At 41.6% G+C, this 25,000-nt stretch overlaps 2 protein-coding genes across 6 annotated transcripts; both read right to left on the bottom strand.

Moving 5' to 3' along the window:
* Window positions 1-54: 54 nt before the first annotated feature.
* On the bottom strand, window positions 55-1,794 carry LOC118494426. Its single transcript, XM_035998394.1, has 2 exons — window positions 1,011-1,794; window positions 55-307 (listed from the first exon to the last, which is right to left on the bottom strand). The coding sequence occupies exons 1-2, from the start codon at window positions 1,354-1,356 to the stop codon at window positions 126-128; spliced, it is 528 nt and encodes a 175-aa protein (XP_035854287.1). The 5' UTR covers window positions 1,357-1,794; the 3' UTR covers window positions 55-125.
* A 1,223-nt stretch (window positions 1,795-3,017) lies between these two features.
* Window positions 3,018-24,562, bottom strand: LOC116062392. Of its 5 annotated transcripts, none has more exons than XM_035998389.1 (5): window positions 24,305-24,562; window positions 4,895-5,053; window positions 4,054-4,191; window positions 3,691-3,779; window positions 3,018-3,330 (listed from the first exon to the last, which is right to left on the bottom strand). In XM_035998389.1, the coding sequence occupies exons 1-5, from the start codon at window positions 24,495-24,497 to the stop codon at window positions 3,241-3,243; spliced, it is 669 nt and encodes a 222-aa protein (XP_035854282.1). In that variant the 5' UTR covers window positions 24,498-24,562; the 3' UTR covers window positions 3,018-3,240. The 5 variants fall into 5 exon arrangements, with proteins under 5 accessions (XP_035854282.1, XP_031172931.2, XP_031172928.1 ...); XM_031317071.2 differs by lacking the exons at window positions 3,018-3,330; window positions 3,691-3,779; window positions 4,054-4,191; window positions 4,895-5,053 and adding exons at window positions 6,901-7,213; window positions 7,580-7,668; window positions 7,943-8,080; window positions 11,658-11,822; XM_035998391.1 differs by lacking the exons at window positions 3,018-3,330; window positions 3,691-3,779; window positions 4,054-4,191; window positions 4,895-5,053 and adding exons at window positions 10,275-10,338; window positions 10,574-10,618; window positions 10,891-11,028; window positions 11,658-11,822.
* Window positions 24,563-25,000: the final 438 nt, after the last annotated feature.

Below are 25,000 nucleotides of genomic sequence, written 5' to 3'. Positions count from 1 at the left end.
CAAAACTCTGAAAGCACAAAACTATGAATTTAGTTTTGCAAGAAGCAGCAGAAACAAAAGGAGTTCATAAGAGGACAACAGGACGCCTCTGAGCTGACGTACACATGCAGAAACTGTCTGTATTTTTAGAGCAGTGGACCACAGAGTCCGCTGGTAAAAACAGACTCACCTATTATCACTAAGATGAGGAGGATGTTCAGAGCCAACGAGCTGTAAACGACGTCACTCTGGCACAGTATGCAGCTGTACTGCTGCTGTTGGTCGTTTCCTTCAGAGCTGTTGGTGGTGGACGGAGTTATAGGATCATCTAGAGAAAGAAAAGACAAATGTGAGCGTAAGAAATTGAGGCAAAGCTGCTGTGGTCTCAAAATACGAACATGGAGAGTAGAGCTTAGATCGGGCCCAAAAAAAATCAAGCCCGACCCTACCCCGAGCCCGTGCACGTAGTGTCCGAGCCCGGCCCGGCACATTGACTGTAATTATGAGCCCGAGCCTGATTTAAACCCGACAATTTTTTAATACATAGGCCGTTTTAACTGACGTTCTCGGTCAGTGTAACGCTTATCAGTTCAATTTTCTAAGCACAAACGGACATTTGGAAAAACAGAAAAATGGGTTCCAATATCCAATTTTTCATTTTTTTTCCCGCCTTGACAAATTAAAAAATTGGATCTTTAACCTCTTTTTCCAATTTTCTGTTTTTATTCAGAGGATCAGAAATTTAGAAAATTACAAAATTGACCATTGCAGTATTGAATAATTTGAGCAATTTTCTAAATTTCTGATCCTCCAACAGTCTGAAGTTCTCGGCTACTTTAGAGCGAATTATTTTGATACCACGCTTGTGTCTGTGCAAGAGCATGGTGAGAAAATGTGCCAAACATCAAAAAAAGAGACAAAAACATTGAAAAAAGTGTCAAAAAAAGTGTTAATTTTCTATTTTTGATGTGAGAGGACACGGCCGTTTCAAAAAGATAAAGAAACATTAGTGAGAAGGTGTTGGTACTTACCTGAAACGAGGAGAAAAGTGTCTGTAAAAGTCATGTTGCCTCGTTCCCTTCTGGCACAGAAGTAAAGCCGGCGATCCTCTGCTGTGATGTTTGTAATCTCCAATACGTTTCCCTTAGCAATATATTTGGTTTCGGGATAAATGTAATACTGGGTAAAGTCTGTACCGAGGGTCCGGACGATTAATCCTTTGACCTGGCTGCTAATCTTTATGAACCAGAATGTGTCTGTAGTTTCCCCTGAGCAGGTAAAGGTGGCGTTTTGACCCAGCGTTGCCTTGACTACGGTCACGTTCTCGGCCTCAGCAAACACCAGAAACACCGGGAGGATGATCCGACGCAGATCCATGATCAGACACCAGAAACCAGAAGAGAACCGACTGAAACGCAGCGCCGCTCTGATCTAAAATGGCTTCTTCTTTGTCTTGAGAAGAGTGTCATTACTTCCTATTTCACTGGGCAATATAAATAATTATTCTGCTGAAGATGTGAGCACTTTAACACCCCCAAAACCACAAGAGTCTGAGCTGGCATTAGATACACTGAGCAGCACAAACCAGACCACAACAATCAGATTATTTTGTTTAAACTCCTGCAACAACTTTCAAACTAAAGGCTGCAGAAGCATCAACACATTTATTCTTTTGTGTCAACCTCAATGCTGCCAGTCTGCGTCTAACAGGCAGGGTATCCTGTCTTCAAAAACCTTAAAAAGCATTGAACAAAAGTCTCTTGGCAGAATTACTTTGGGGGCATTTAAGGGACAAAAGTCAGGACAAACTAAATGTTAAATAATTTATCTGAAAACAAAAAAGTGTGGCAAAAATAAAAACCAAAACCAGACTTGCAACCGGTGCTTGAGCATGCAAGAGCATGGTGAGAAAATGTGTCAAACGTCAAAAAAAGGGACAAAAACATTGAAAAAATGTGTCAAAAAAGAGACAATAAGCATTGAACAAAAGTCTCTTAGCAGCATTAGTTTGGGGGCATTAAAGGGACAAAAGTGAGGACAAACTAAATGTTAAAGTGCCCGTATTATGAAAAAAACACTTTTTTCTGGGATTTGGGGAGTTATTTTGTGTCTCTGGTGCTTCCACACACATACAAAGTTTGAAAAAAACCATCCATGCTGTTTAGAGTGAGATACGGTTTCTGAATGTGTCCTGCCTTCAGTCTCTGGGTGAGCTGGTCAAAATCGGCACGGCTTTCTACGTCACTAGCTGAAACGAGCAGGCTAACCGCAACCATTAGCTCGTAGCATTAGCATGCTAATGCTAACGCTAATGCTAACGCTAGCATGCTACCTCGTTCTCAATAGCAAAGCACTGCTACAACACACACAAGTTCACCATAATCTACAAAAGAACTACTTCCATGTGCGCCCTCATTTAGAAGTCTCCCAGCTAATCCTGCCTTGTAACTGACCGAAGTTGTAGAAACAGCCTTTCTTTTACTGTCTATGGAGCTAGCTAGCTGACATGATCTACATCTGAGCTACTGGGCATGTGCGAGTGCAATCAAAGATAGTACAGAAGAAGAAGAAGAAAAGAGGTCTCACTCTGTAGCTAAAACAGAGACCAGCTGAAAAGAGGAGCAGTGAGAGAGAGCGGTGCAGTACAACAAAAATATGGTGTTTTTAGAAAATTAAACCATGTAAACCTATTCTGGTACAACATTAAAATACAATTATGAACCTGAAAATGAGCATAATATGGCTACTTTAAATAATTTATCTGAAAACACAAAAAAGTCGAGTAACTTTTTATGTGATTGTAAACATTTAAGAGTTCATCATCTGCAAACAACCGAACCGAAGAAAGAAACGCATACAAACACAAACACAAATCTGAAGTTGTTCATAAATTACAAACAGTACAATCAAAATGATCATAAACTGTAGCTCAGCCACATTACATCTTATACCGCCTTAAAACCTGTGTATGCCTGATCAGGTTTAAGGAGCCAAAATCAAGACGAAATAAATGTTAAGAAAGATAATTTATCTGAAAACCAAAAAGTGGAGAAACATTAGACTTGAATGTATGTGATTCAGAGTTGATATATTTAGGAGTTCATCATCTGCAAACAACTGGACCGAAGAAAGAAACTAAAAAAAAATTAAAAACCATGTTTAAGGCGGTCTTTCCAAGATCGGGACAACCCAAACAACTTGACAGGTCTCCACATTTTCTTCTGGCTCAACTAGAAGTCTGTTTTTGTCTTTTTCTTTCTCTCAGGGGTTTGGAGGCAGCTGAGACCAGCAGTAAACAGTCTCTGAAGAAGCAACAGCCGGTGGAAAATTTCTGAGCTGGATCTCCTCGTACTGAAACACACAGCAGACGCAGTAAGTATAGTATACAGGGCACGAGTCAACCCATACTCACTCCCAACCCGTCACATACTGACGCTTGGTCAGTGGCTCTCAGAGTCAGATACCGATGCACAAAAATCACCCTTTAGCGTCTATTTGGGATGCACCGGGCAGAGCAATAGCTCGGCCGTGGCGCTGTAAGATAACATAAAGAGCGACAACGGTAGCGAGTATTATGAAAGTGTTCGAATAATTTCATTATCAAATACCACCAAAGGCCTTACTAAGTGTTTTTTGACGCAATGGGAGTGAGACTGTGTTGAAACAGCAGTATTAGTAATATTACAGTACAGATAGCAGTAGTTTGTTTACCTGCGGGTTCTCATAGATGCAAAATGACGGATCAGTCCCCTGACGGTTACACTTCTTCCTCTTCAAACACAGGAAAGTAAAAACCAAACCTGCCAACAGAGCATCAGGTGAGTCAGATCCTCCGTGAATGTTTAACATCCACAGATTTTATTGGTTGAACATTTCTTTCTGATGTCTGAATTTCTGAAGAAACAACAAAACTCTGAAAGCACAAAACTATGACTTTGGTTTGCAGGAAGCAGCAGAAACAAAAGAAGTTCATAACAGGACAACAGGATGCCTCTGAGCTGACGTACACATGCAGAAACTGTCTGTATTTTTAGAGCAGTGGACCACAGAGTCCGCTGGTAAAAACAGACTCACCTATTATCACTAAGATGAGGAGGATATTCAGAGTCAACGAGCTGTAAACGACGTCACTCTGGCACAGTATGCAGCTGTACTGCTGCTGTTGGTCGTTTCCTTCAGAGCTGTTGGTGGTGGACGGAGTTATAGGATCATCTAGAGAAAGAAAAGACAAATGTGAGCGTAAGAAATTGAGGCAAAGCTGCTGTGGTCTCAAAATACGAACATGGAGAGTAGAGCTTAGATCGGGCCCAAAAAAAATCAAGCCCGACCCTACCCCGAGCCCGTGCACGTAGTGTCCGAGCCCGGCCCGGCACATTGACTGTAATTATGAGCCCGAGCCTGATTTAAACCCGACAATTTTTTAATACATAGGCCGTTTTAACTGACGTTCTCGGTCAGTGTAACGCTTATCAGTTCAATTTTCGAAGCACAAACGGACATTTGGAAAAACAGAAAAATGGGTTCCAATATCCAATTTTTCATTTTTTTCCCCGCCTTGACAAATTAAAAAATTGGATCTTTAACCTCTTTTTCCAATTTTCTGTTTTTATTCAGAGGATCAGAAATTTAGAAAATTACAAAATTGACCATTGCAGTATTGAATAATTTGAGCAATTTTCTAAATTTCTGATCCTCCAACAGTCTGAAGTTCTCGGCTACTTTAGAGCGAATTATTTTGATACCACGCTTGTGTCTGTGCAAGAGCATGGTGAGAAAATGTGCCAAACATCAAAAAAAGAGACAAAAACATTGAAAAAAGTGTCAAAAAAAGTGTTAATTTTCTATTTTTGATGTGAGAGGACACGGCCGTTTCAAAAAGATAAAGAAACATTAGTGAGAAGGTGTTGGTACTTACCTGAAACGAGGAGAAAAGTGTCTGTAAAAGTCATGTTGCCTCGTTCCCTTCTGGCACAGAAGTAAAGCCGGCGATCCTCTGCTGTGATGTTTGTAATCTCCAATACGTTTCCCTTAGCAATATATTTGGTTTCGGGATAAATGTAATACTGGGTATCATCTGTACCGAGGGTCCGGACGATTAATCCTTTGACCTGGCTGCTAATCTCTATGAACCAGAATGTGTCTGCAGTTTCCCCTGAGCAGGTAAAGGTGGCGTTTTGACCCAGCGTTGCCTTGACTACGGTCACGTTCTCGGCCTCAGCAAACACCAGAAACACCGGGAGGATGATCCGACGCAGATCCATGATCAGACACCAGAAACCAGAAGAGAACCGACTGAAACGCAGCGCCGCTCTGATCTAAAATGGCTTCTTCTTTGTCTTGAGAAGAGTGTCATTACTTCCTATTTCACTGGGCAATATAAATAATTATTCTGCTGAAGATGTGAGCACTTTAACACCCCCAAAACCACAAGAGTCTGAGCTGGCATTAGATACACTGAGCAGCACAAACCAGACCACAACAATCAGATTATTTTGTTTAAACTCCTGCAACAACTTTCAAACTAAAGGCTGCAGAAGCATCAACACATTTATTCTTTTGTGTCAACCTCAATGCTGCCAGTCTGCGTCTAACAGGCAGGGTATCCTGTCTTCAAAAACCTTAAAAAGCATTGAACAAAAGTCTCTTGGCAGAATTACTTTGGGGGCATTTAAGGGACAAAAGTCAGGACAAACTAAATGTTAAATAATTTATCTGAAAACAAAAAAGTGTGGCAAAAATAAAAACCAAAACCAGACTTGCAACCGGTGCTTGAGCATGCAAGAGCATGGTGAGAAAATGTGTCAAACGTCAAAAAAAGGGACAAAAACATTGAAAAAATGTGTCAAAAAAGAGACAATAAGCATTGAACAAAAGTCTCTTAGCAGCATTAGTTTGGGGGCATTAAAGGGACAAAAGTGAGGACAAACTAAATGTTAAAGTGCCCGTATTATGAAAAAAACACTTTTTTCTGGGATTTGGGGAGTTATTTTGTGTCTCTGGTGCTTCCACACACATACAAAGTTTGAAAAAACCATCCATGCTGTTTAGAGTGAGATACGGTTTCTGAATGTGTCCTGCCTTCAGTCTCTGGGTGAGCTGGTCAAAATCGGCACGGCTTTCTACGTCACTAGCTGAAACGAGCAGGCTAACCGCAACCATTAGCTCGTAGCATTAGCATGCTAATGCTAACGCTAATGCTAACGCTAGCATGCTACCTCGTTCTCAATAGCAAAGCACTGCTACAACACACACAAGTTCACCATAATCTACAAAAGAACTACTTCCATGTGCGCCCTCATTTAGAAGTCTCCCAGCTAATCCTGCCTTGTAACTGACCGAAGTTGTAGAAACAGCCTTTCTTTTACTGTCTATGGAGCTAGCTAGCTGACATGATCTACATCTGAGCTACTGGGCATGTGCGAGTGCAATCAAAGATAGTACAGAAGAAGAAGAAGAAAAGAGGTCTCACTCTGTAGCTAAAACAGAGACCAGCTGAAAAGAGGAGCAGTGAGAGAGAGCGGTGCAGTACAACAAAAATATGGTGTTTTTAGAAAATTAAACCATGTAAACCTATTCTGGTACAACATTAAAATACAATTATGAACCTGAAAATGAGCATAATATGGCTACTTTAAATAATTTATCTGAAAACACAAAAAAGTCGAGTAACTTTTTATGTGATTGTAAACATTTAAGAGTTCATCATCTGCAAACAACCGAACCGAAGAAAGAAACGCATACAAACACAAACACAAATCTGAAGTTGTTCATAAATTACAAACAGTACAATCAAAATGATCATAAACTGTAGCTCAGCCACATTACATCTTATACCGCCTTAAAACCTGTGTATGCCTGATCAGGTTTAAGGAGCCAAAATCAAGACGAAATAAATGTTAAGAAAGATAATTTATCTGAAAACCAAAAAGTGGAGAAACATTAGACTTGAATGTATGTGATTCAGAGTTGATATATTTAGGAGTTCATCATCTGCAAACAACTGGACCGAAGAAAGAAACTAAAAAAAAATTAAAAACCATGTTTAAGGCGGTCTTTCCAAGATCGGGACAACCCAAACAACTTGACAGGTCTCCACATTTTCTTCTGGCTCAACTAGAAGTCTGTTTTTGTCTTTTTCTTTCTCTCAGGGGTTTGGAGGCAGCTGAGACCAGCAGTAAACAGTCTCTGAAGAAGCAACAGCCGGTGGAAAATTTCTGAGCTGGATCTCCTCGTACTGAAACACACAGCAGACGCAGTAAGTATAGTATACAGGGCACGAGTCAACCCATACTCACTCCCAACCCGTCACATACTGACGCTTGGTCAGTGGCTCTCAGAGTCAGATACCGATGCACAAAAATCACCCTTTAGCGTCTATTTGGGATGCACCGGGCAGAGCAATAGCTCGGCCGTGGCGCTGTAAGATAACATAAAGAGCGACAACGGTAGCGAGTATTATGAAAGTGTTCGAATAATTTCATTATCAAATACCACCAAAGGGCCCTTACTAAGTGTCTGTTTTTTGACGCAATGGGAGTGAGACTGTGTTGAAACAGCAGTATTAGTAATATTACAGTACAGATAGCAGTAGTTTGTTTACCTGCGGGTTCTCATAGATGCAAAATGACGGATCAGTCCCCTGACGGTTACACTTCTTCCTCTTCAAACACAGGAAAGTAAAAACCAAACCTGCCAACAGAGCATCAGGTGAGTCAGATCCTCCGTGAATGTTTAACATCCACAGATTTTATTGGTTGAACATTTCTTTCTGATGTCTGAATTTCTGAAGAAACAACAAAACTCTGAAAGCACAAAACTATGACTTTGGTTTGCAGGAAGCAGCAGAAACAAAAGAAGTTCATAACAGGACAACAGGATGCCTCTGAGCTGACGTACACATGCAGAAACTGTCTGTATTTTTAGAGCAGTGGACCACAGAGTCCGCTGGTAAAAACAGACTCACCTATTATCACTAAGATGAGGAGGATATTCAGAGCCAACGAGCTGTAAACGACGTCACTCTGGCACATTATGCAGCTGTACTGCTGCTGTTGGTCATTTCCTTCAGAGTTGTTGTTGGTGGACGGAGTTATAGGATCATCTAGAGAAAGAAAAGAGACAAACGTGAGCGTAAGAAACTGAGGCAAAGCTGCTGTGGTCTCAAATACGAACATGGAGAGGCCTCCGTCTGCTTCACACAAAGTTAGATTGTTTAACAAAATAATTAAACCGTCAAAACACGTCCAACAATTTCTGCAACTTCCTTCCAACAGTCTGAAGTTCACGGCTACTTTAGAGCAAAATATTTTGATACCACGCTTGTGTCTGTGCGTCGTGTACAAACTAAAGCTGCAAAGATTAATCAATTAGTTGTCAACTATTAAATTAATCACAACTATTTTCATGAGTTTGAGTAATTCTTTATGTAAAAACAATCAAACTTGTGACAGTAAACTGAATCCTTCCTTGCTTCTCTCCCTTTCTTGACAGAAGTGTGTGTGATTTAGACGGTGAGTTAATTTCCTCTTGTGGCAAAAATAAAAACCAAAACCAGACTTGCAACCAGTGCTTGAGCATGCAAGAGCGTGGTGTGTCAAACATTGAAAAAAGAGACAAATATATTGGAAAGAAAAGTGTCAAAAGAAGTGTTAATTTTCTATTTTTGACGCGAGAGGACACGGCCGGTTCAAAAAGATAAAGAAACATTAGTAAGAAGGTGTTGGTACTTACCTGAAACGAGGACAAAAGTGTCTTTAAAAATGATGTTGCCTCGTTCCTTTCTGGCACAGAAGTAAAGCCGGCGATCCTCTGCTGTGATGTTTGTAATCTCAAATATGTTTCCCATGGCAATATATTTGGTTTTCAAAGTTGAATTAATGTAATACTGGGTATCATCTGTACCGAGGGTCCGAGCGATTGGTCCTTTGATCTGGCTGTTTATCTGTGTGTACCAGTATGTGTCTGTAGTTTCCCCTGAGCAGGTAAAGATGGCGTTTTGACCCAGCCTTGCCTTGACTACGGTGACGTTCTCGGCCTCAACAAACAACAGAAACACCGGGAGGATGATCCGACGCAGATCCATGATCAGACACCAGAAACCAGAAGAGAACCGACTGAAACGCAGCGCCGCTCTGATCTAAAATGGCTTCTTCTTTGTCTTGAGAAGAGTGTCATTACTTCCTATTTCACAGAGCGATATAAATAATTATTCTTCTGAAGATGTGAGCACTTTAACATCCCCAAAACCACAAGAGTCTGAGCTGGCATTAGACACACTGAGCAGCACAAATCAGACCACAACAATCAGATTATTTTGTTTAACAAACAACAACATGCAAAACCTTTCAACCTAAAGTCTGCAGAAGCATCAACCTCAAAGCTGCCAGTCTGGGTCTTACAGGCAGGATATCCTCTCTGTTAGACAGGTAAAAGCATTGAATAAAAGTCTCTTGGCAGAATTAGTTTGGGGGCATTTAAGGGACAAAAGTCAGGACGAACTAAATGTTAAATAATTTATCTGAAAACACAAAAAAGTGGAGAAACGTTTTATGTGATCGTAAACATTTAAGAGTTCATCATCTGCAAACAACTGGACCGAAGAAAGAAACTAAAAACAAATTATAAACCATGTTTAAGGCGGTCTTTCCAAGATTGGGACAACCCAAACAACTTGTCAGGTCTCCACATTTTCTTCTGGCTCAACCTGAAGTCTGCTTGTTGTTGTCTTTTTCTTTCTTTCAGGGGTTTGGAGGCAGCTGAGGCCAGCAGTAAATAGTCTCTGAAGAAGCAACAGCCGGTGGAAAATTTCTGACCTGGATCTCCTCGTACTGAAACACACAGCAGACGCAGTAAGTAAAGTATACGGGGCATCCAGAGCGTGAGACGCTAACGGACACTTTTTGCGTTAGGAAATACCACCAAAGGGCCCTCACTAAGCGTCTGTTTTTTGACGCAATGGGAGTGAGACTGTGTTGAAACAGCAGTATTAGTAATATTACAGTATAGATAGCAGTAGTTTGTTTACCGTTGGCATCTCCAGAGTCTCTTGGTTCTCATAGATGCAAGATGACGGATCAGTCCCCTGACGGTTACACTTCTTCCTCTTAGGAAGATAACATAAAGAGCGACAACGGAAGCAAGTATTATGAAAGTGTTAGAATAATTTCATTATCAAATACCACCAAAGGGCCCTTACTAAGTGTCTGTTTTTTGACGCAAAGGGAGTGAGACAGTGTTGAAACAGCAGTATTAGTAATATTACAGTATAGATAGCAGTAGTTTGTTTACCGTTGGCATCTCCAGAGTCTCTTGGTTCTCATAGATGCAAGATGACGGATCAGTCCCCTGACGGTTACACTTCTTCCTCTTAGGAAGATAACATAAAGAGCGACAACGGAAGCAAGTATTATGAAAGTGTTAGAATAATTTCATTATCAAATACCACCAAAGGGCCCTTACTAAGTGTCTGTTTTTTGACGCAAAGGGAGTGAGACAGTGTTGAAACAGCAGTATTAGTAATATTACAGTACAGATAGCAGTAGTTTGTTTACCTGCAGGTTCTCATAGATGCAAGATGACGGATCAGTCCCCTGACGGTTACACTTCTTCCTCTTCAAACACAGGAAAGTAAAAACCAAACCTGCCAACAGAGCATCAGGTGAGTCAGATCCTCCATGAATGTTTATCATCCACAGATTTTATTGGTTGAACATTTCTTTCTGATGTCTGAATTTCTGAAGAAACAACAAAACTCTGAAAGCACAAAACTATGACTTTGGTTTGCAGGAAGCAGCAGAAACAAAAGGAGTTCATAACAGGACAACAGGATGCCTCTGAGCTGACGTACACATGCAGAAACTGTCTATTTTTAGAGCAGTGGACCACAGAGTCCGCTGGTAAAAACAGACTCACCTATTATCACTAAGATGAGGAGGATATTCAGAGCCAACGAGCTGTAAACGACGTCACTCTGGCACATTATGCAGCTGTACTGCTGCTGTTGGTCGTTTCCTTCAGAGTTGTTGTTGGTGGATGGAGTTATAGGATCATCTAGAGAAAGAAAAGTGACAAATGTGAGCGTAAGAAACTGAGGCAAAGCTGCTGTGGTCTCAAATACGAACATGGAGAGGCCTCCGTCTGCTTCACACAAAGTTAGATTGTTTAACAAAATAATTAAACCGTCAAAACACGTCCAACAATTTCTGCAACTTCCTTCCAACAGTCTGAAGTTCACGGCTACTTTAGAGCAAAATATTTTGATACCACGCTTGTGTCTGTGCGTCGTGTACAAACTAAAGCTGCAAAGATTAATCAATTAGTTGTCAACTATTAAATTAATCACAACTATTTTCATGAGTTTGAGTAATTCTTTATGTAGAAACAATCAAACTTGTGACAGTAAACTGAATCCTTCCTTGCTTCTCTCCCTTTCTTGACAGAAGTATATGTGATTTAGACGGTGAGTTAATTTCCTCTTGTGGCAAAAATAAAAACCAATACCAGACTTGCAACCAGTGCTTGAGCATGCAAGAGCGTGGTGTGTCAAACATTGAAAAAAGAGACAAATATATTGGAAAGAAAAGTGTCAAAAGAAGTGTTAATTTTCTATTTTTGACGCGAGAGGACACGGCCGGTTCAAAAAGATAAAGAAACATTAGTGAGAAGGTGTTGGTACTTACCTGAAATGAGGACAAAAGTGTCTTTAAAAATGATGTTGCCTCGTTCCTTTCTGGCACAGAAGTAAAGCCGGCGATCCTCTGCTGTGATGTTTGTAATCTCAAATATGTTTCCCATGGCAATATATTTGGTTTTCAAAGTTGAATTAATGTAATACTGGGTATCATCTGTACCGAGGGTCCGAGCGATTAATCTTTTGACCTGGCTGCTAATCTTAATGTACCAGTATGTGTCTTTAGTTTCCCCTGAGCAGGTAAAGATGGCGTTTTGACCCAGCCTTGCCTTGACTACAGTGACGTTCTCGGCCTCAGCAAACACCAGAAACACCGGGAGGATGATCCAACGCAGATCCATGATCAGACACCAGAAACCAGAAGAGAACCGCCTGAAACGCAGCGCCACTCTGATCTAAAATGGCTTCTTCTTTGTCTTGAGAAGAGTGTCATTACTTCCTATTTCACAGAGCGATATAAATAATTATTCTGCTGAAGATGTGAGCACTTTAACATCCCCAAAACCACAAGAGTCTGAGCTGGCATTAGACACACTGAGCAGCACAAATCAGACCACAACAATCAGATTATTTTGTTTAACAAACAACAACATGCAAAACCTTTCAACCTAAAGTCTGCAGAAGCATCAACCTCAAAGCTGCCAGTCTGCGTCTTACAGGCAGGATATCCTCTCTGTTAGACAGGTAAAAACATTGAATAAAAGTCTCTTGGCAGAATTAGTTTGGGGGCATTTAAGGGACAAAAGTCAGGACAAACTAAATGTTAAATAATTTATCTGAAAACACCAAAAAGTGGTTGTAAACATTTAATAGTTCATCATCTGCAAACAACCGAACCGAAGAAAGAAATGCATACAAACACAAACACAAACCTGAAGGTTTTCATAAATTACAAACAGTACAATCAAAATTCATCATAAACTGTAGCTCAGCCACATTACATCTTATACCGCCTTAAAACCTGTGTATGCCTGATCAGGTTTAAGGAGCCAAAATCAAGACGAAATAAATGTTAAGAAAGATAATTTATCTGAAAACAAAAAGTGGAGAAACATTAGACTTGAATGTATGTGATTCAGAGTTGATATATTTAGGAGTTCATCATCTGCAAACAACTGGACCGAAGAAAGAAACTAAAAAAAAAATTAAAAACCATGTTTAAGGCGGTCTTTCCAAGATCGGGACAACCCAAACAACTTGACAGGTCTCCACATTTTCTTCTGGCTCAACTAGAAGTCTGTTTTTGTCTTTTTCTTTCTTTCAGGGGTTTGGAGGCAGCTGAGGCCAGCAGTAAACAGTCTCTGAAGAAGCAACAGCTGGTGCAAAAGAGCTGGATCTCCTTGTACTGCTTGGTCAGTGGCTCTCAGAGTCAGATACCGATGCACAAAAATCACCCTTTAGCGTCTGTTTGGGACGCACCGGGCAGAGCAACAGCTCAGCCGTGGCGCTGTAAGATAACATAAAGAGCGACAACTGTAGCGAGTATTATGAAAGCAAATAATAGACAGGGCCACTGAAGATATATCAAAGTTCATTTTACTTGAGAACCCAACAAGGAGGCAGTTACAGTACACACAGCATGAATACAGAAGTGACCTAACGAAAAGCTCTGGTTTTTATAATAAAGTGAGCAAGCGAAATGCAATAAATCATGATACAAGAGTCGGTGGCTCCCAGATACCAGACGGCGACAGCAGCAACAGTGTTTTGTCTTGTTATAATGCAAACAGATTTAATAATAATCAGAGAATAAGTATGTATCATAATTTTTCCCTAACAGAAAGACTGAAAAGGAGGCAGGTTGGTTTAGTTCAGTTTAGTTTATAATGTCGTGGACAGTCCTATTTAATGAACTATACAGTAAAAGGAGCAGCTTTAGCCTCAACGGCTAATTTCCAGCTGTAGTGTTGCAGTCAGCAGGGGAAAAAGGACCCAAACGCAGAGAAAGAGAGGCAGGCAGGAGCAGCGTTGAAACTCAAAGATTTATTTCCACCAAAAAACAAATCTAGGGAGTCCTGTGAGCCGCAGGCAAAAACCAAGACCGGGGAGAAAAAGGAGACACGGAAAACTGACTGACACGGACACACAAACTGACACAAGGGGATACAAAACGATCTGATAAGAGACAAAGGGAACACAGAGGTTAAATACATGAGGTAATGAACAAATGAGGGACAGGTGACACGACAAGTGAAACACATCAGGGCGGGGCAGGACAATCAACAAAGGCGGGAACACAAAAAGTAAAACTAGACATGACAGGACAGAAAACAGACTATCAAAATAAAACAGGAAACAGGAACCACTGACAAACACCTGAAATCAACTAAACACAGTAACTTGACAACACAGAACACAGAACACAGGAATTAACCAAAAAATACACTATAAACCAGGAGATAACAGAAATATACAGAATATACAAACACGGGGAACATGCACAAATAAACAATAAAGACAACAGAAATGAACAAACTGGAAACAGAAATATTCCTAAACCGTAACATGTAGTCCCCGGCCAGCTGACAATAGGCATCCTAAAATACAATGATTAACACATTAAAATCAGTTACATTACATCTATAATAACAAGAGCAGGCCTAAACAGAAAGGGTCAAAACATACAAAAAAGTGGCACACAAACAGACAAGCACAAATAATGGCAATGGCATTAAAGCAGTCCATGCAGTTAATACAATATGAAGGAGACAAAAGAAAAGAGAAGAGTCTCAAGAGGCCACACTGAAGCACATGCAAGACATAACGGAGGCAGGCAGCAGAGATGGAGCGACAGCAACAATGACTACGTCACATCAAAGCCCGTCTACGGAAAGCCGTTCCACTCCCTATTAAGCCCCATTGTACCTACTTTGGTTGTAGTTCCACCAGAGTTCCACTGGGGGTGATCACGGTCCAGTGCAAAATGAATGGGACCCTATGGATCTAGACGGCTAAATTTGTCTCTTTCGCCTGATTGGCGTTGAGAAATCTCAGATTTGATTGTAGTTTTTGCAAGTTCAACATGGATTATAGGTCAAAAGTTGAATGAACGAGTACTTATGCCCTTTTGATTTGTTACAGGTTGAGTCGTTGTTGCCCATAACACGCTAGCATTCTGCTAATGAATGCTGATTGGTCAGTGAAGGACTGATTACGATCGGAGATCCCGTTTGACGGCATCCGAAGCAGAACCAGAATGTCAGATTGAATATTTCGGCGTGGTCTTTAAAACATTAGCATACCTAGCATGTGTATTGACAGGGAGAGTCTAACCTGTCAGCTGTGTTGTCGATGCCTCGAGAGAACAAAGGAAGTTGTGGTGTCTTAAATAGTAATGCTGTGATGCTGTATGAAGAGGAATCCGCCGACACTGATCTTGATTATAAAAAGGTTTATTACAAGCAAAGATTCAGCATCAATTTAACAGACCCATGGATATCTGGAGAGACGACCAGCCCAATCTTCAAATTCTGTCGCTCTGACTTTCCTTTGTGTGAGCAACATATATATCCTATGCATTGTATGACCTAAAGTGGGAGGGTGTATGTGTGAGTATATGAACTGGCCAATCGAAGCCTGTTATCTGGCACAACTCCAAAAAAGGTCTCTTCTGTCTTGGGGGGACCCCTACTCATGTTAACAATTTCCAGATGTTCTCAGTAAGTGTAGAGTAAAGTTCATAGGACTCCCTTATAACAAACCTTTAAGCAAAGTTTATAGAAAGTTATAGAATGGTCATATACTACAAAGTGACTCAGAGCTCGCCGTAAAGCAGAATCTCTGGCCGTATATGTGTATGACGTCATTGACATTTTAAAAGGCTTTTTAGAACAAAAAAGCCACTTTAAAAAAATCTAACACGCAGCAGTGTGTATTTTCTTAGCCTCCCCTTTCAAATGCAACATTCAAATTACTAGACAAAAAATTATATCCTGAGAAAAGTGGATTTTGAGGGGTACAGCTCCATAGAGTCCCATTCATTCTGCACTGGCCTGTGAGCGCCCCCTATATGGAACTCTGGTGGAACTGCAACCAGTTCAGAAGCCGGAAGTAACGAGAGAGAGGAACTTCTTCCCTTATTAGAAATTCTTTGGTCACATCCAACACACATCACATCTGACAGATTAATGTGTACAGTTATAGTTATCAGACTGCCATGTTTTAAGGTATTTTGTGAAGGTGGAATATGTATGTATATCTTTGATTGTAGTTGGCAATGAATTCCAGTTTTGTAATGCCGTAACAGAAAATGATAATTAGCCAAATGTGCTTTTCCTGCGGTGCTTCTGGTAATGTGACTGATGTTATCACGTTGGGTTATAAAAGAATTCAAAGGGGGAGGAGCTGTGTTATGCAGAATTTTATACACCAGACAGATGTTTTTGTATTTAATTACATCTTCCCAGCTCAGCAGTTTTTGGTTATTTAGGATAATACAGTGATGCGAGCTGTTCGGCTTCTGGTCCAAAACAAGCCGGGGGAGTGGATGGGTGGATGGGTCAAACAACGCAGGACTTTCATCCAGTAGACCATGGTTCCTCTCCCGCGTGTCACTATCAACCCTAACGCCCATTCTCCACTGGGCACGGCGTCCGTGCTGCGTTCCGGTTTTGTTCCGTCCTCCGCCACACCGGGAGCGTCTCAGAAGAGGAGCGTCTTGCTGCCTGACTTGCAGATTTTGTTGACTCTACAAGAACTGTACAGAACAATCACTGTGATTATTAAGCTAGCATGTACCTTCCACTCCAAGCACTCCTACAGTTAAACTCCATGCTTGTCTTTACTGGCATTGTCCTTAAAAATTAAGGTCTGGGATGTCTGATTATTAGGGCTGTCAAACGATTAAATTTTCTTAATCGCGATTAATCGTTGAATTTCTATAGTTAATCGCGATTAATCACGTTTTATCACGATTAAAATTCTATTATTTTGCATTTCAGAACAGTTTTTAAGTCCATATTAACAATCAAAAGCCATTCTTACCAGTGGATCTTGATTGGGAATCAAATGAATGCAAAGAAAGTTACTTTATGAACTTAAGATTTGTATTTGTTTATTATATATTTAATCTAGTCACACATTCGAATTTAACAACAACTTTGAATGCACCACGAGGCTGTAAATTACCAGTTTCATTGAACGCACCGTCTGTGTTTTTCCGACAACGGCAGCTGCAGATTGTTACATCCTGGTGTTGAATCCTCTACAGTGAAACACAGACAAACTTTACACCGTTTAGCGTTAGCTGTCAGCATTTTAACCATGTTTAATCCAGCTACTAGCTAGCGGTAGGATAACGTTAGCTGCTGTCGAGTATAGTGTTAACTAGCTAGCGGTAGGCTAACGTTAGCTGCTGTTGAGTATAGTGTTAACTAGCTAGCGGTAGGCTAACTTTAGCTGCTGTCGAGTATAGTGTTAACTAGCTAGCGGTAGGCTAACGTTAGCTGCTGTCGAGTATAGTGTTAACTAGCTAGCGGTAGGCTAACGTTAGCTGCTGTCGAGTATAGTGTTAACTAGCTAGCGGTAGGCTAACGTTAGCTGCTGTCGAGTATAGTGTTAACTAGCTAGCGGTAGGCTAACGTTAGCTGCTGTTGAGTATAGTGTTAACTAGCGTCACGTGCAGCGGTGTTTGTGTTGCCTGTATCGTCTGTTTCAGAGCATCAGAGAGAAGAGCAGACATATCAGTGGCTCCAGAATGAGGCACCGAAATCGGCGTTGCTATTCCTGCAGCAGCAGGAAGTGTTACGAGGAAGTACGGCAAAATAGTCGCCTGTTAGGCACGACGCAAAGCCGAGTGAAGTGAAAATAAATTAATAAATGGAGGCATGCGATTAATACGATTAAAAAAAATGAACGCATTATGCTCAGCCCTTAATCGCATCGCGATTAACGCCTTAATGCTGACAGCCCTAACATATACATATATATATATATATATATATATATATGTTAGGGCTGTCAGCATTAACGCCTTAATGCTGACAGCCCTACTGATTATATTTTTCAACCTCCAAGATGAGTCTATCGTCGTCCGTGGTGTTGTAGAGGAGACGTACACGATATTGGGGGGTGTATTCAGGGTTCAAAATTAACTTTTTCGTCCACCAGCCAAATGGCTAGTGAATGTTCAAATTTTACCAGCCACTCAAAGGATTACCATTGTTTTTTGGCTGGTGAGTGAAGCAAATCTACCAGCCAAGTGTATATTTTACCAGCATTTGGCTGGTAAATGGTGCTAATTTTGAACCCTGGGTGTATTAGTAATATTACAGTATAGATAGCAGTAGTTTGTTTACCTGCGGCATCTCCAGAGTCTCTTGGTTTGCATAGATGCAAGATGACGGATCAGTCCGCTGACGGTTACACTTCTTCCTCTTAGGAAGATAACATAAAGAGCGACAACGGTAGCGAGTATTATGAAAGTGTTAGAATAATTTCATTATCAAATACCACCAAAGGGCCCTTACTAAGAGTCTGTTTTTTGACGCAATGGGAGTGAGACAGTGTATGAACCAGAGCATATGAGCGGAGTGGAGCGGTGAGAATCTCAGCTCATCGCTCACGGACGTGTTCACCCCTCCGCTCCCCCGCTCAAAGGTACATCCGGCCGCTCTGTCGGTACACGATCCGTTCTGCCTGCACGATCCGTTCTGCACATGCGCAAAATGTTTGCGCATTCGCTGTTGTACGAGGATTTACGACACTGCACGATCTGTTCCACGCTTCCGGTCGACAGCCAAGCTAATGTTAGATTAGCTAACAGCTAATTCGGCTAACCGCTAGCTGATTGCAGCGGTCTGCTGTTAGCCTCCATAGGCAAGTTAACGTTAGTTTAGCTAACGGCTAATTCGGCTAACCGCTAGCTGATTGCAGCGGTCTGCCGTTAGCCTCCACAGGCAAGCTAACGTTAGTTTAGCTAACAGCTAATTCGGCTAACTGCTAGCTGAGACAGCATGTAATAACTTTAAAAGACCCTCAAAATAAAACGTGAAAATAACCGTTAACATATATAACAAACACCTAACATATATAACAGCTGTTACGTCAGTTCTACTTTACTTGTGCTCATTTAAAATACAATCACTCAATACTTGTCTTTATTGTTATTACTGTGAAGTCTTAATTTAGCTGTAGCCTGCTTTTCCCATTACGTTTGAGTTAACGTTATTTTAGACTGGAGCGCTCAACGCAGTTTGCTTCGCGCTCCACTCAAATCGCCCCCCGCTCGCTCCAAAAAAGGTTGTATATCACTTTTAGCTTAGACCACAGCCTTACCTCCTAAAGAACTAATGAGCAACAACAACATGCTAACCTTTTGCTTTCTTCCCAGCGTGTTCACGTAGCACACTTTCATGCTTTCGGGAGATGTGCCTTTTTAGATTCCAAAAGTAATCTTTACTTACTGAAACGATGTCTCCACATTATCACTGTTAGTTAGTTTTTTAATAGTACACCTGTATGATTTCTCGCTTTCTTTTTGAAGTACTTTTTGAACTCCAAAAAATAGTCTGTTGATGACAGTGCAAGACAGATGGATTCCACGCTTCAGACTCGTGGTGTGAGCGGAGCGAAATTGGAGCAGGAAATAGAGCGACGCTCCGTCCTTTTAAAAATGCCGCTCTGCGCTCTAAGACCCGCTCGCACTCCCCGCTCACATGCTCTGGTTGGAACAGCAGTATTAGTAAAGTTACAGTATCGATAGCAGTAGTTTGTTTACCTGCAGGTTCTCATAGATGCAAGATGACGGATCAGCCCGCTGACGGTTACACTTCTTCCTCTTCAAACACAGAAGAGTAAAAACCAAACCTGCCAACAGAACATCAGGTGAGTTAGATCCTCTTTAAGGCCCTGACACACCAGCCAGACGGGCCGACCGTCGGCAGTAAAGCCAGTCGGACTGATCAGTCGGGTCCTGAGGTCCAAAAAATGCCTCAGAACACACTGAGGAGACGCCGACTTGAGCGTACGCTCTGCGCGTGCACGAAACGTAATACGTCTCCATAGCAGCCCCGACTCCGTCCCAGCTCCGGCGGTCCCAGCCCTCCGGAGCAGATACGCAGAGCTTCTATTGTTGCCGGACGCCGGAGAGCTCCGCAGCAATTCAGCACACGGCAGATAGTGGAGGACAGGAAGTCGAGCACAGAAACAAAATAAAACATCCGGTTACTTTTCAAAATAAAATCCAGCGTGCTCACGGCGGATCATATCTCCCTGCACTACACCTTGAAAACACAGCTCAGAGTAGTTTCCCCTCTACTCCTCTGGATGGAAACTAACTGCTGTTGGTTTTGTGGTTCTATTCTATGTGAATTCGTGAGATCTCGTGGGTCCTCGTAACTACAGCTGTCAGTCATGGCTGCAGCCGTGCCGCAACAAATCCAGACCTGCTGGGTGTTGACGGACGGCGGAGCACGCAGCCAAGCCGAGCTAAGCCAATCTCCTGTCTAAAACACTTCTCATATGTCTTGGGCAGTGATGCCGGGTAACGCGTTATTTCTAACACGTTACTCTAATCTGACATGATGAGGACAGGTCACGTTTTCAGCATGAGGACAGGTCACGTTTTCCAACCCGTTCTCATTCCGAACTCGTAAAATAAGGACGTTTGGACAGTGGCTGTCAGCGTCTGATGTGATGAAAAAGGCGTCTTTCAGCGTATTTGTGTAACGCACCGGGGAGAGCAGCAGTTAGAGAGGATTTAGCGAGTAGTATGTAAGGAGGTTGGTTGGGGTGGTGGATGGGTCAAACAATCACAGGACTTTCACCCAGGAGAGCGGTGTTCGCATCCCGCTTGTCACGCTTGCTATAGTCGCTTTTTATTTTCCTCCCGCGTGTCCCAGAACCGTACGCCCACCCACGACCCTTTCCTAAACATAACCATCCCGTTCTTCCCGCGTGTCACGGAACCGTACGCCCACCCACGACCTTTTCCTTAACATAACTGCGTCAAAAGGGACGTCAATAGTCGCGTTTACTTATAGTGCTAAAGGGACGGCAATAGTCCCGACCAATATGTTTACTTATAGCGCTAAAGGGACGGCAACAGTCCCGACCAAGCATGTTTACTTATAGCGCTAAAGGGACGGCGATAGTCGCGTTTACTTATAGTGCTAAAGGGACGGCAATAGTCCCGACCAATATGTTTACTTATAGCGCTAAAGGGACGGCAACAGTCCCGACCAAGCATGTTTACTTATAGCGCTAAAGGAGACTTTTAGCATCAATAAGAACGACAAAGGCACCTGACCAAGCGTCCATATTTTACGAGATGAGTGTGAGAACCTGTTGCGTTTTCAGCATGAGGACAGGTCACGTTTTCAGCATGAGGACAGGTCACGTTTTCATCATGGGGACAGGTCACGTTTTCATCATGGGGACAGGTCACGTTTTCATCATGGGGACAGGTCACGTTTTCATCATGAGGACAGGTCACGTTTTCATCATGAGGACAGGTCACGTGTACCACGCAGCGACACAAACGTAAACAACAATGGAGGGAGGAGAGAGATGCGTGTTTTCTAGCTGGAAATACAGTCACTATTTTGAGTTTGTGTCAGCTAAAGATGGCAATATTAAGGTTGGTTGTACACTCTGCTGGTGGTGACAAAGTGCTATCTAGATACAAAAACACTACGTCAAATTAGAAGAAACATTTGGAGTCGCAGCACTGCAGTCAAACTTACAGAGCAAGACCCAGCAGGTGGTCGAAGCAGAGAGCAGGAGGTCCCCCACCACCCAAACAAACAAAGGCTGGACTTCGGTGCAAAACCAGTAAGTGGGGGAGAGTTGAAGAGGTTGGTGGGGCAGTATGTTGTAGAGGAAATGCTGCCCTTAACACGATTGACTCTCCTTCGTTTCGTGCCATAATAAACTAGATCCTACTACTGGCAACGCTGAGCTGCCTCACAGGACAGCTTTGTCACGGTTGTCATTTTTATGTTGAGGCGGCGGGGTGCAGAATATAACTAATAAAGTAACTTGTAATCTAACTTAGTTACTTTTAAAATCAAGTAATCTGTAAAGTAGCCACAGTTACTTTTTCAAAGTAACTGTGGCAACACTGGTCTTGGGAGTCAAAGTGTGAAGAAATAAACATTATAACTTATACAGTTGACTAAATATATACATTTTTTCTAAAAAAAGTCCAGACGCTTTTGCCCTCATGACATTCACTTATGCCAATACTCAAAATAATAATGTCATATTTATTGAAATCACACACACAGCAATGCTACACAAGCATTTGTGTTATTACTAAAACAGTTCTATATATATTTGGAGTCATCCAGTGCAAAAATAAACATAATGAACATTATAACTCATATAAAGGACAAACTATTTACATTTCAAGGCCCAAATGTATCCCAAAATTCAAAAACAGTGATGCCATTCTTCTCTGTAGAACCGTTAAAGTGCCCATATTATGAAAAAAACACTTTTTCTGGGATTTGGGGTGATATTTAGTGTCTCTGGTGCTTCCACACACATACAAACTTTGATAAATCCATCCATGGTGTTTAGAGTGAGATACAGTTTCTGAATGTGTCCTGCCTTCAGTCTCTGGGTGAGCTGGTCAAAATCGGCACGGCTTGTGACGTCACAAGCCGAAACGAGCAGGCTAACCGCAACCATTAGCTCGTAGCGTTAGCATGCTAACGCTAGAATGCTACCTCGTTCTCAATAGCAAAGCACTGCTACAACACACACAAGTTCACCATAATCTACAAAAGAACTACTTCCATGTGCGCCCTCATTTAGAAGTCTCCCAGCTAATCCTGCCTTGTAACTGACTGAAGTTGTAGAAACAGCCTTTCTTTTACTGTCTATGGAGCTAGCTAGCTGACATGATCTACATCTGAGCTACTGGGCATGTGCAAGTGCAATCAAAGATAGTACAGAAGAAGAAGAAGAAAAGAGGTCTCACTCTGTAGCTAAAACAGAGACCAGCTGAAAAGAGGAGCTGCAGCAGTGAGAGAGAGCGGTGCAGTACAACAACAATATGGTGTTTTTAGAAAATTAAACCATGTAAACCTATTCTGGTACAACCTTAAAATACAATTATGAACCTGAAAATGAGCAGAATATGGCTGCTTTAAGAATGGTAATAAACGATCTTTTGTCACGTTACTATTCTGAGTTCGAGTTACTTATCTCTACTCACAAACCTCGGATGATGAAATGATGAAAAATCATAAATTATGGACATAAAGTGTATCTATCTTGGATGTAAGAGTCTGGATTTATGGCACAACGATCCTGAAAAAAGGCACAAGTTCCAGGCTGGATAGAAAACCTCCTGTAAAGGCTAGACAGACACCAAAGACACCACCACGAAGCCCGGAGAGTTGGCTTTTAGCTGGAAAAGACGGTATGTTTCTATGCGTTATTGTTATGAAATTATTCAAATATTAATCAGAGGTGCCGTTTTGGGCACGTATACGACCCGTCCGTCTGAAGAGGGTTAACATCCACATATTTCATTGGTTGAACATTTCTTTCTGACGTCTGAATTTCTGAAGAAACAACAAAACTCTGAAAGCACAAAACTATGACTTTGGTTTTTCAGGAAGCAGCAGAAACAAAAGGAGTTCATAAGAGGACAACAGGACGCCTCTGAGCTGACGTACACATGCAGAAACTGTCTATTTTTAGAGCAGTGGACCACAGAGTCTGCTGGTAAAAACAGACTCACCTATTATCACTAAGATGAGGAGGATATTCAGAGCCAACGAGCTGTAAACGACGTCACTCTGGCACAGTATGCAGCTGTACTGCTGCTGTTGGTCGTTTCCTTCAGAGTTGTTGTTGGTGGACGGAGTTATACGATCATCTAGAGAAAGAAAAGAGACAAACGTGAGCGTAAGAAATTGAGGTAAAGCTGCTGTGGTCTCAAATACGAACATGGAGAGGCCTCCGTCTGCTTCACACAAAGTTAGATTGTTTAACAAAATAATTAAACCGTCAAAACACGTCCAACAATTTCTGCAACTTCCTTCCAACAGTCTGAAGTTCACGGCTACTTTAGAGCAAAATATGTTGATACCACGCTTGTGTCTGTGCGTCGTGTACGAACTAAAGCTGCAAAGATTAATCAATTAGTTGTGAACTATTAAATTAATCGCAACTATTTTCATGAATTTGAGTAATTTTTTATGTACAAACAGTCAAACTTGTGACAGTAAAATCCTCCTTTCATCCTCCCATCCTTCTCTCCCTTTCTTGACAGATATGTGTGTGATTTAGACGGTGAGTTAATTTGCTCTTGTGGCAAAAATAAAAACCAAAACCAGACTTGCAACCGGTGCTTGAGCATGCAAGAGCGTGGTGTGAAAATGTGTCAAACGTCAAAAAAAAGGGACAAAAAAATGTGTTAATTTTCTGTTTTTGACGTGAGAGGACACGGCCGGAGGGAAGACAACACAAGAGTTAAAATAGATAAAGAAACATTAGTGAGAAGGTGTTGGTACTTACCTGTAACGAGGAGGAAAGTGTCTCTAAAAATCATGTTGCCTCCTTCCTTTCTGGCACAGAAGTAAAGCCGGCGATCCTCTGCTGTGATGTTTGTAATCTCAAATATGTTTCCCATGGCAATATATTTGGTTTTCAAAGTTGTATGAATGTAATATTCTGTATCACTGGGATCCATTGAGTAAGTCCGGGCGATAGATCCTTTGATCTGGCTGTTTATCTTAATGTACCAGTATGTGTCTGTAATGTTCCCCGAGCAGGTAAAGTTGGCGTTTTGACCCAGCGTTGCCTTGACTACGGTGACGTTCTCGGCCTCAGCAAACACCAGAAACACCAGGAGGATGATCCAACGCAGATCCATGATCAGACACCAGAAGCCAGAAGAGAACCGACTGAAACGCAGCGCCGCTCTGATCTAAAATGGCTTCTTCTTTGTCTTGAGAAGAGTATCACTACTTCCTATTTCACTGGGCGATATAAATAATTATTCTCCGGAAGATGTGAGCACTTTAACACCCCCAAAACCACACGAGTCTGAGCTGGCGTCAGGCACAAACCAGATCACAAAATTTGTGTTTAACAAACAATCTGCAACACCTTTCAACCTAAAGTCTGCAGAAGCATCAACCTCAAAGCTGCCAGCCTGCGTCTTACAGGCAGGATATCCTCTCTGTTAGACAGGTAGCACTGAATAAAAGTCTCTTGGTAGAATTAGTTATAGTGTATAAAGTTTAAATGATCACCCAATTCTGTGTTACATCTTCTTAGCCAACTTCTTTCCAACCTATTACCACTAGTTTTACACTTACGTTTTTAATATATGGTTAAAAAAAAAACTCATTTATATAAAATTATACCTAATTT

Source organism: Sander lucioperca, chromosome 24, assembly GCF_008315115.2.
Source record: "Sander lucioperca isolate FBNREF2018 chromosome 24, SLUC_FBN_1.2, whole genome shotgun sequence".
NCBI lineage: Eukaryota > Metazoa > Chordata > Actinopteri > Perciformes > Percidae > Sander > Sander lucioperca.
The sequence above is the reverse complement of the archived record's forward strand: the minus strand, read 5'-3'. Positions and strand labels throughout refer to the sequence as shown.